The sequence below is a fragment of the Pongo abelii genome, chromosome 21 (genome assembly GCF_028885655.2).
Source record: "Pongo abelii isolate AG06213 chromosome 21, NHGRI_mPonAbe1-v2.0_pri, whole genome shotgun sequence".
Lineage (NCBI taxonomy): Eukaryota > Metazoa > Chordata > Mammalia > Primates > Hominidae > Pongo > Pongo abelii.
This window is the reverse complement of record NC_072006.2, coordinates 43,089,023-43,100,471: the sequence shown is the minus strand read 5'-3', so window position 1 is coordinate 43,100,471 and position 11,449 is coordinate 43,089,023. Positions and strand designations below refer to the sequence as shown.

At 48.0% G+C, this 11,449-nt stretch overlaps 1 protein-coding gene across 1 annotated transcript in view; it reads right to left on the bottom strand.

Moving 5' to 3' along the window:
- Window positions 1-2,674: 2,674 nt before the first annotated feature.
- PPP1R16B (protein phosphatase 1 regulatory subunit 16B) overlaps window positions 2,675-11,449 on the bottom strand; it is a 118,041-nt gene continuing 109,266 nt past the window's right edge. Inside the window, exon 11 of the mRNA XM_024239086.2 lies at window positions 2,675-7,551. Within this exon, the coding sequence (XP_024094854.1) occupies window positions 7,042-7,551 (510 nt within the window). The 3' untranslated portion in view covers window positions 2,675-7,041. The remainder of the gene's footprint in view (window positions 7,552-11,449) is intronic.

Sequence of the window (11,449 nt, the reverse complement as noted above, 5' to 3'; positions counted from 1 at the left end):
CCTGTAATCCCAGCACTTTAAGAGGCCGAGGAGGGCGGATCACCTGAGGTCAGGCGTTTGAGACTAGCCTGACCAACACGGTGAAACCCCGTCTCTACTAAAAATACAAAAATTAGCCGGGTGTCTGGGATTACGCCTGTAATCCCAGATACTTGGGAGGCTGAGGCAGGAGAATCGCTTGAACGCGGGGAGGCGGAGGTTGCAGTGAGTCGAGATAGCACCACTGCACTCCATCCTGGACGACAAGATCGAAACTCCATCTAAAAACAAAACAAAACAAAAACAAACAAACAAAAAAACTGCCTGGTAGGCCGCATTTCCCTCTTTCTCTCTACCTTTTCCTCTCTGACAGCTTGCCTCCTATGTCACCGAGAACACAGAAGCAGTAAGAAGGGAACGTCCACGTGCGGCCATCTAGTCTACCTTCCTGTCTGCATCTCTGCCCGTATACTGGGCATTGATGAACTGTGCCTGTGCCCATCCAACCCCAACCCCTCTGCCTGGGCATTTCCAGCCCCTCTACTACTCACCACCACTCCAGCAATCTTCTTCTTTCTCCTGGAACATCAGCTTCCCTCTTTACTGATTCATTTCTATCAGCCTACAAGCATGCTGAAATATTTTTCATCTTAAAACAACCCTCTCTTGACCCTACATTCCTCTAAAGCTCCCCATCTCTTTTCTTATTTTTGCAGCATAAAATCTCAGACGTGGCTGGCCATGGTGACTTGCACCTGTAACCCCAGCACTGTGGGAGGCCAAGGGAAGAGGATCACTTGAGCCCAGGAGTTTGAGACCAGCCTGGGCAGCATAGTGAGACCCTGTCTCTACAAAAAAACACAAAAGTTAGCTGGGCATGGTGGTGCGCCTAACTTTTAGTGCATGGCAGTGTTCATGATGGTCCCAGCCACTGGGAAGGCTGAGGCAAGAGGTCACTTAAGCCCAGGAGTTTGCGGCTGTAGTGAATTATGATCACACCACTGCACTCCAGCCTGGGTGACGGAGTAAGACCCTGTCTCAAAAAAAGAAAGAAAGAAAGAAAAGAAAAGAAACCCTCAAACCAGTTGTCTATACTTGCTGTCTCCAGTTCCCTTCCATCCCTGTTCAATCAGGTTAAAACCCCCACTGCTTTACCAAAACCTCTTGTCAGGTTCATCATGAGTTCCACAGAGCTAAATCCAACAGTCAATTTTCAGTCCTCATCTTTTTTATGTAAATGAAAAGTGGGTCATAAATGTGAGATGTTACCATTGTTATTTAGCAACCAATAACCTTTTTAAATGGATGAATGCCTGCCGCTGTTCAGACGCCTCTCCCTCTCTACCTCTCCTCTCCCCATCCCCATCCCTTTGTGAAGTTTCTTAAGAATAAGTGTGGGGCCTTCCATGTGTCCCTGCTCTGGTATCCAGGGTCCGGGAGGCTGCAAGAGAGCACCTTCTTTTTTTTTTTTTTTTTGAGACGGAGTCTTGCCGTCGCCCAGGCTGGAGTACAATGGTGTGATCTTGGCTCACTGCAACCTCCGCCTCCCTGGTTCAAACGATTATCCTGCCTCAGCCTCCTGAGTAGCTGGGATTACAGGCTCATGCCACCACGCCTGGCCAATTTTCTGCATCTTTAGTAGAGATAGGGTTTCACCACGTTGGCCAGGCTGGTTTCGAATTCCTGACCTTGTGATCCAACACTCTTTTCATCCTCTTTCAAGAAAAACACCAACAAAGTTCTGTGTGGGACAAGGACCAAGGACTGCGGTCTGAGGCTGTGCAACCACATAGCTTCTCTATGCCTCTAATGCTCGAGGTAAAAAATGAGAATGTCCGGGGCCTTAGCTGCTGTATTGCTGTCATAAGGTGAAGTACTTTATAGTATTGTACTTCCCCACAATAAGCACACGAGGGGAAAGAGTGAAATCGGGCAGGGGGAAGAGGACAGGACACGTCAGTTCACTCCAAGAATGGGACAGAGGAGAGGGGCACCCTTGTTACATATAAATGTCATGAGAGGCAGGGCGTGGTGGTTCACGCCTATAATCCCAGCACTTCGGGAGCTCAAGGCAGGAGGATCACTTGAGGTCAGGAATTGGAGACCAGCCTGGCCAACATGGTGAAACTCTGTCTTGACTAAAAATACAAAAAATTAGCTGGACATCATGGCAAGCGTCTGTAATCTCAGCTACTCAGGAAGCTGAGGCAGGAGAATCGCTGGAACCCGGGAGGCAGAGATTGCAGTGAGCTGAGATTGTGCCACTGCCCTCCAGCCTGGGTGAAAGAGTGAGGCTCCATCTTAAAAAAAATAATAAAAATAAATAAATAAATAAATAAATATCAGGAAAAACTTCGAAAATGTATGGAATAAATATATGCTACTATAGGGCCTCATGTTAATTTCAAAGAGATTATTTGACAGAATGAAGGTCATTCCCAACCACCCACCTTTTCTTGAATTCATCAGTTTTCACTGTCTCCTAGTCTGGGGAGACATCTGCTCCAGGTCTGAGCCCCCAGAGCTCCCTCTATTTCAGGGGCCTCATGGGAAAGCCCTCTGTGGGAAAGGGGTGGGGTAAGGGGGAAGAGACTAGGAGCCCTCACCCACCCTCTATTCCAGGAACCTCCTCTTTGTGAATTCAAGTCAGCACTGTTCAAGTGAGCACACAGCAATAATCACTCACACTAGCAGGTGTTATTAAAAGGAATTTAATAATTTTAATTAAAAACTCTTAACAGCGAATTCCGTCACAGGCCTTGGCAGCTGGAAGCAACTCCAGGGACATGTGCCCCCTTTGGGATGTGGCTGAGCCACGGTTTTGGACCCAAGGCCCACCGGTGCCGCGTGGCAAGGGGCTACCTGGAAGTTACCTCAATACGATATCAAAGATCCGCGAAGATTTTTTTAAAAAAGTTTTAAATATATTAGACTCTCTTGATTGCCATTTTTACACAAAGCTGCTGATACAGTATACAGAGTTTTAACTTTTTTTCACATAAAATACATTTTTTTAAGTGTTCTCTGTACATCAGTGGCTTCTGGTCTGGTGAATTATTGCGGAGGGCTGGGGGTCTGCAGACTTTTCCTGGGTGTGCAGAGCCAGGCCCCGCACGGTGGCACTTGCAATGCCCATGGGAAGCAGGCCCTCTGGCCAACAAGAGAGACCTGTCGGGGAGAGGGCTATAGCTTCTGGCACAGGGGGTCACTTTTGCAGAGTCATCCACTGACCATTGGAGCCTTTGCTCTTATGTGCCCTGGGGCAGGGGAGACCATCCCCAAGTTACAAATAGCAAGAGTTAAATACAGCCTTTCTGGGCATCTTAAAAGGAGCACCCTTCTTGAAAGTACCCCAGTATCCTGCTCTAGGAGAGAGAGCAGGTAGGTGAGAGAGCTCAGGTTGGGAAGGTATCTGACACCAACAACCACAATGGTCTTATGTTATTACAAAGCCAGCAAACCGGTGGGGCAGGACAGGGGACACACCCTTGTTAACTTTTCTAAGCCCCTTGGAAATGGATCAAACAGTGCAGAGCAGTTTTACTTATGCTGTATATTTGATGGAGAATTCTATCCTGAAGTCTTTAGTAGCCCTGGGCCTAGAGTTTATTCAGCTTCCCTAAGCTACTTGCCAGAAACTCACAGTCTGGTGATAACCACCAACTTTCAGTTGTTTGGGGCATATGATGGTGAACCACGCAGCACCTGCTTTGGAAGTGGTCTCCTTTAATCTAATGAGGAGCTGCCGTAGGACCTGGGTCTCAGCAGGAGCTAGGCACCTGGTTGACTTTGCCTGGTTACTCCCAGCTCCCGAATCCACCCCTACCGTGGAGGGAGGAAGATTCCCAAGGAAAGGCTTTGATGCTGAAGGAAGCAGCAACTTTTCCTCCCATTATCCATTAGTGGGGTGAGGGGACTATGTAATAAATCAGCCACCATGAGCAAGAAACTATGACTTGAAAAACCTGAGATGCATTTGGCAGCAAATTGCAGAACAGTCTTCTAGACACTGATCTCAAGCTGCTATTATAGAGTCCCCCAAAGATGCTGGCTGAAGGCAGCTATCACTGAAAGTTCCAGGTGAACCTGGATGATGTCTGCCTGGAACCCAAGACCCAGCATCTATACTTGTGGGCAAATGTTATCCGGGGTGGCCATGACAGCTGTTCCCAGCTAAAGGAATTCAGACTCTAAGGATTCTAGGAGCCGAAAAGCAAAGGGTCGCTGGACCAAGATGCAGACACTTTGCCTCAGGTGACTTGAATGGGACTGCTGATGCCTGTGGTCCCCAAGGGACGGAAACCACAAAGAACAGTTCTCCTGACTCTGTCTTATTCCTCCTTTATCCGCAGAACCTAACGTAGAGGCTGGCATGTTGCAGCTACTCAGTAAATTACATGAGTGAATTAATGAATGACCAAGGCTCATTCATTGGAGGTTGGTCTCCAACTTGTCTCTCAATACCCAGGAGACCTGCAGGGAAAGCTCCCCAGGGACTTAAAGCCCCAAGAGGGGATGGTTTATCCCTGGCTGAAAACATGAGCCAATGCTTGAGAGTCACCTGTGTGTGAAGTCGGCTCCTGTCAGGGAATCAGCTGGGATTCCCAGCCTTCTGGGTGGAGAGGAATAGCCCAGGAGGAAGGAGGCATGCGGAAAAGGAGGGAATGGCCTCAGGCGCTCAGTGGGTTGGGCAGTACGTGCCTTCAGTGTTTGGCCCCTGAGCAAAAAGATCGGAAAACCTAAACAGCTCTCTCCTGAGGAGCACGCGGCTTCCCTCAGAACTCCCTACCTTGTAGCTAAGGTCGGCTCACGAGGGATTTCAGCATCAGTCTGGGCTCATACTGTTTTACAGCCAACGGTACGTGTGTTTTAGATCATCCTGTCCTGTTCCAGCCACAGCCTGAGATGTCGAAGAGCCCATCTCAAATGGCATGGTCGTGGGAAGCATCTGTGCACCTGTCTTCAGCCTCCTGGGCCGCCTCCACCCCTACTCTAGAATACATCTATCCTGGCATTGGGGTGGAGGTGGCCTGATGCTGAGAACCTCTCCCCTTCCAGCAGCCACCAAGGGCGCAGTCACTCCCATGGGCCCTCTACTTTCTGGTCCAGCCAGCTGCCCTGCTCTTGGGAAAGCATCACTCAGGCTCCCTGAAGTCCAGCTCCCTCTCTGGGTTATGGGGCCATGGGGGGCCACAGTAGGGGGCTAAGAATGACAAAGAACGTTGTGGCACAAGGCGGGGATGGTCTTCCAGCCCCAAGCCCCTAGCCCGGGTGCCCCTCAGGGAAAGTTTCTCATAGACTGAGAAAGAAGAGGGTTAAAAAGAACCCAGATCTGTTCCCCAAATTAAAATCTGGAACTAGGAGACCCCTTCAGAGCTCTAAGGAGGTAGTTTAAGGACAAATAAAAGGCGCACAGAGCAAGGGACAACCTGCAGCTTGTCGGGTACACCAAAAGGTTCTGGCTGAGCCTGTGGGCAGTGCCCATGCCGTGGGCATCTCCAAAGGGGGTCCTGGGAGAATCAGCAGTGAGGGGAGAACAGCCATTCACAGTCCTCCCTCCCCAGCACCAGGAAGGCTGGGACTATGAAACTGCAGAGCTGGGCAAGACCAAACTCCAGCCCTACCATGGCTCTCCTGAATGCAGGACGGGATACTGACCACGTGCACCCTGGATTCACAGACTTGGGGCATCACCACTCCTGCAAGTGCAGGCTGGGAGCCCCTGGGTGAGGCAGGAACTCAAAAGGGCTGACTGGCAAATCTGTCTCACCAAGCATCCCCAAAAAGGCAAAAGCTGGGGCCGGGATCCCGAGCACTGACTCCGCACACATGACTGATGGGGGTGGATGGGGGTGAGAGGTGGAGGCAGGCTGGCCCCTAATTGCTTGCTCTGACAGCTCAGTCTGAGGAGGGTTGGCTGAGATGGGCTGGGCTGAAACAGTCTGGATATTCACAAAGACCCCAGGGTGCTGGGCTCTGTCACTGTTAACTAGCGACTGTTTTTTTTTTTAAATTAATTGGCCTCCTCTCCCTGGAAAAGCATTCCAATGGAAGCTCCTCACTTAGCTTCGTTTTCCCAGCACCAGCCAGTAAAACCCAGTGACCGTGATACGATCCACAAAAAGAAGTGAATTCAGTTACCTCCCTCCCTCTAGGAGTTTTAGAGACTAAAGGAATTTTTAAAATCAGATACACTTTTGTAAATACTGACCTTGTCCCCCTCCCACACCCTTCTGCCTTTGACACTTCCATCCAAGAGGAAAACATGATTTGGTTGATTCCAGGAATGAAATCGCCTGGTTTTCCCCCTCCACCCCTGGATGGTCACACAGCTGGCTCCTGGCATGGGCAGAAGTGTGGCTCTCAACAAGGCTGCGGGGAGCAGGTCTGTGTCTATCTCATCTACCCATGTAGATTCCTGGCTCCCTCTGAACACAGCGAGGACTTCTCGCCCCTGTCAGGTGTCGCTGGTGGCTCAGACCTTGGGATGACTCTGAGCAGGACTATGGGTCTCAGCTTAGCAGGTCCCCTCCCCTGCTGAAGCCACATTGGCAGTGGTAATGAGACTCTGAGTCTTAACTTCCATCCTTTTGGGAATACCCCACAAATTCTAAGCCCCCTTGCTTCCCCTGAGCCCAGGTATGTCATTCCTACACACACTGATCGAGCTTGTGTGTGCGTGTGTGTGTGTGTGTGTGTGTGTGTGTGTGTGTGTGTGTGTGTGTTAATGTGACATGCATGTACTGATCCGGAGAAGGCTTTATACCAAGAATAGAGCTGGGATCTCAAGCCCACCCTCCCAAGATCAGACAGCAGAGTGAGCCAGGAGGCCATGACAGGCCTTGTGTCAGATGGCAGACGATGCAGCAGGAAGCAGAACCACAGGACGTGGGACATGGGATGCTATGGGCAGCCAGGTGAGGGCTGGGGTCTGAGTTCCTCTGAAAAGCAGAGCCCACCTCTCCCCAGCTGCCCTCTGACACCTCCCCAGCCAGGGCTGTTGGGCTGGCCTGGATTCCAGGAGCCCCTCCCCAGGCATCTCCCTCCTCCATCACACGGAGACTAGGAGATACGGCAACAGCCATGCACCTTCTCCTCCATCTCCTCTATGGGGGCCTTGAACTTTAAGAGTGGGGGATCTCCGCTGGTGACCGTGTAATATACTGAGGTCCCATTGCTGCTGTACGGTGAAGTTCTGCCTCCGATCAAGGGGGCCTTGCCTTCACTGCTACTCTCGCCCGTCCTGGCCATGCTGCTGCCCAGGTGGGTGCTAAGGAAGGGGTGGCTGAGCAGCTTGGCTGCAGCCCGCTGCCGCTTCAGCTCCAGAAGCGTCTGAGGGCTCTGTTCCTTGTAGCTGCTCCAGGGCGGGGTGGCGTCGGCCACGCCAGGGTTGCCATAGGCCATGCTGTAGTCGGGCACCTCATGCACCTTCCAGACATCCCCGTTGGCCAGTGCATACTGGTAGGCACTGACCGGAGCCCGGAGGCCATTCTCAACAGGCATGTCCAGTTCACCTCGTGGGATCTTGGTAGGAAATTCAGAGAGTAGCACGGGCTTCTCCAGCCTGGGGTTCTGCAAGTGAGAAGGACAACATTACCAGCTGGCTGGAAGATCTGAACCTACTATCCACCTGTCTCTCTGCTGAGGGCATTATTCTTTGGACTTTTCCTCTATCTGTTTTCTCTCCCTGGGTATTGGGGCCAGGGTTTTCCTTTGGGGAACCCCCAATCTATGAATTTTCGTAGAGTTGACTGACACCTGGCCTTGCTCCAGGGCCTGGATCATGACCCAAGGCCTAGCCATTCAACATATTTCACTACAGGGATTGGCCCAGGGATGAGTTCTTAACTGAAATTGCTTCAGTGAAGCAACCCTGTGACTTTTGCTAGAACAATTGGGAAAGAGAAGTTTCTGTAGGAACTGTGGGTAGTAAGAATGATGTAAGCTGAGGGCTGGGGAGATACTATGTTGAAGGGTCTGCTTGCAAGTGAAGTTGGCATGAAGAAAGGCTAAGAGAGACTGCATCCCGATGACACATTTGAAGCCCAGGATCCTTCCAGGCCCAGACTTTTCAGTTGCACAAGCCAATAAATTCCTTGTGTGTAAGTCCATTTGAGTTGGGTTTTTCAGTCACTTGTAATCCTTGCTCTGTATATGAATCATATCTCACAAAGATTCTTACCCAGGGATCCCGTACACCCAATAATCCTTGGATAACAAGAGTTCGAAAAGTAGCTGCTTCCTAAAAACTATAAACTAAAAAATAGATACATGCGACAACATTTAAAGCACAGCAAAAATCACCATGAACAGGGAACAAGGTCAAAAGACACATGAAGAAACTAGGAAAATATTTTCAACATATATGACAGAAAAGAGACTAACTTTCTAAAAGTATAAAGAGCTCTTAAAAGTCCTTTTTTTTTTTTGGAGACAGAGTCTTGCTCTGTCTCTCAGGCTGGAGTGCAGTGGCGCAATCTCCGCTCACCGCAACCTCTGCCTCCTGGGTTCAAGCAATTCTTCTGCCTCAGCCTCCCGAGTAGCTGGGATTACAGGCACGCACCACCACACCCAGCTAATTTTTGTATTTTTATAGAGATGGGGTTTCACCATGCTGGCCAGGCTGATCTTGAACTCCTGGCCTCAAGTGATCCACACTCCTCAGCTTCCCAAAGTGCTGAGATTGCAGGCATGAGCCACCGCACCCAGCCAAAAGTCAATTTTTAAAAGCCTACCTGCTCAATAAAAATAGTAGGCAGAGGATACAAATATGTAGCCCACAGCAAAATATATAGATATACATGGCATTGGAATAATATTAATCCTCACTAATCGTTAATAATATAAAAATTAAAACAACAAAATATCACTTTTAGATATCACATTGACAAATATGTTTAAAGTGTGTTATTACTCAGTGTTGGCAGGGGTATGGGGAAATAAGTGAGAATGGAAATTGCTACAGTCTCTTTGGTGGACAGTTTTGCATCAACCTTCAGTGAAATTTTTTTTCTTTTTTTCCTTTCTTCTCTCCCCAGCTCTTCAGTAAAAAGTAAAAACAATAATAATGATAAAAATTTTTAGAAAAGATTGTATACTTTGCACCAGCAAGCCCATTTCACAGATTTTCTCTCTCATTAGTGTAAAGCCTGAAAGTCATCATTGGGCAAGCAGGACATTGTGGCCAGTACTTCTATTGGCATGCTCTGTAGCTGGTAAAAAGAATGAAGGAAGTCTCCACGAGCTGGCATGGAAAGATGTCCGAGATATATATATATATAAAATGTAGTTTATAATCTAGTTTTCTAACATATATATATATAACATACATATATATAACATATATATGTTATATATACATGGTAATATGTGATAAGGCAAAGAACACTTTCCATAGTAAGTCTCCATTTATGAGTGTGTATTTCTTCGCTTTCTCCTTTTAGAGTCAGGGCCTTACTATGTTGCACAGGCTGGTCTTGAACTCCTGGTATCAAATGATCCTCCCACCTCAGCCTCCCAAAGCACTGGGATTACAGGCATGAGCCACCGAGTCCAACCTTTTTTTTTTTTTATGGCTCCTTCTGAACTATGCAGGCAGACTGATGCCATGTCATGGAGAGACCATTTCTTGGTGGTCCTAGTCAGTGCTTCTCAAACTTTGATGTGTATGTGAGTTGCCTAGGGATATTGCTAAAGTCCCTATTCTGATTCAATAGGTCTGGGTTGGGGCCTGCAATTTGGCACTTCTAAGAATTTCCTGCTGATGTTTAGAATGGCAAAGATCTGAGACACTGATCCCATCTTGGATGCACACTGGCATCATCTAGGCAGTTAAAAAAACATGTACAGGCCAAGCGTGGTGGCTCATGCTTATAATCCCAGCACTTTGGGAGGCTAAGGTGGACGGATCACTTGAGGTCAGGAGTTCGAGACCTGCCTGGCCAACATGGTGAAACCTTGTGTCTACTAAAAGAAAAACACAAAAATTAGACAGGCGCAGTGACGCATGCCTCTAATCCCAGCTACTCAGGAGGCTGAGGCAGGATAATTGTTTGAACCAGGAGGCAGAGGTTGCAGTGAGCCGAGATTGCACAACTGCACTCCAGCCTGGGCAACAGAGTGAGACTCCGTCTCAAAAAAAACCATATAGAACACCAATCTGAAAGCATCACATATTATACAATTCCAAGTATATAACATTTTGGAAAAGCAAGACTATGAAAACAGTAGATCAGTGATTGCTAGAGTTTGGGGAGGAAGCATAAGTAGAATACCAGGGCTGTTTAGTGGGACAGCCTTGGTCTCTTTCACCAGTTGTTCACAATCTCAACCGTCTAATATAACCACCTAAACCAAGTGGCGAGAGCATTCTGTGTGACACTATCATGATGGACACATGACATTATGCATTTGTCAAAACCCACAGGAGTTACGACACAAAGAGCAAACCTGATGTAAACTATGGGCTTTAGTTCATAATAATGTATCAATATTGGCTCATCAGTGATAACATATGTACCACACTAATGCGAGTTGTTAATAACAGGGGAAACCAGGGTGGAGGGGGGTGTATATGGGAAATATCTGTAGTTTCCACTCATTTTTCTAGAGTTCTAAAACTGCTCAAAAAAAAAATCTATTAGTTTAAAAAGAAAAAAATCCCTGCTGGGTGCAGTGGCTCATGCCTGTAATCCCAGCACTTTGGGAGGCTGAGGTGGGAGGATGGCTTCAGCCTAAGAGTTGGAGACCAGCCTAGGCAACATAGTGAGACCTCATCGCTACAAAAAATTTAAAAATTAGCTGGGCATGGTGGTGCGTGCCTGTGGCTCAGCTACATGGGAGGCTGGGAAGGAGGATCACTTGAGCCCAGGAGGGTAAGGCTGCAGTGAGCCATGTTTGCACCACTGCAGTCTAACCTGAGTGACAGAATGAGACCCTGTCTCAACAAAACAAAACAAAACCCACCTATATCCATCTACGGTGTCAGAAATCAGAGCATTGAAGGAAGAGGAATTAACTCCAGCCTGAAGGATGTGGGTTAGACGAAAGAGGGTTTCTCATGATGCAGGGAACTTCTAAATATATTTATCTGCCTAATGCTTAATGAGGTACAAATTATGGGCTGAGTTCTATACAAATAAGAACACAATTGACCCTAGAACACCCTTTGTGGTAGGCACCATCATCCTGGCAATGTTGAACTGAGATACTGGAAAACAGGAAGGTTAAACAAAACCCCCACCTTTTGTGTTCTGGGGAATGGCTGACTGCACAGAATCACCCTTCCCCATAGGATTTCCAGAACGCTCAGATGACCCCTCCTTTTCCTAGGATAACCCAAACACAGTCCCTCAAGTTCTCTTTCTTTTTCTCTGCAATGATGAGCTAAACTGTCAATTTATCAACTGAAATTAATGCTTGCTAGATGATTTTTTTTTTTTTTTTTGAGATAGAGTCTCACTCTGTTGCC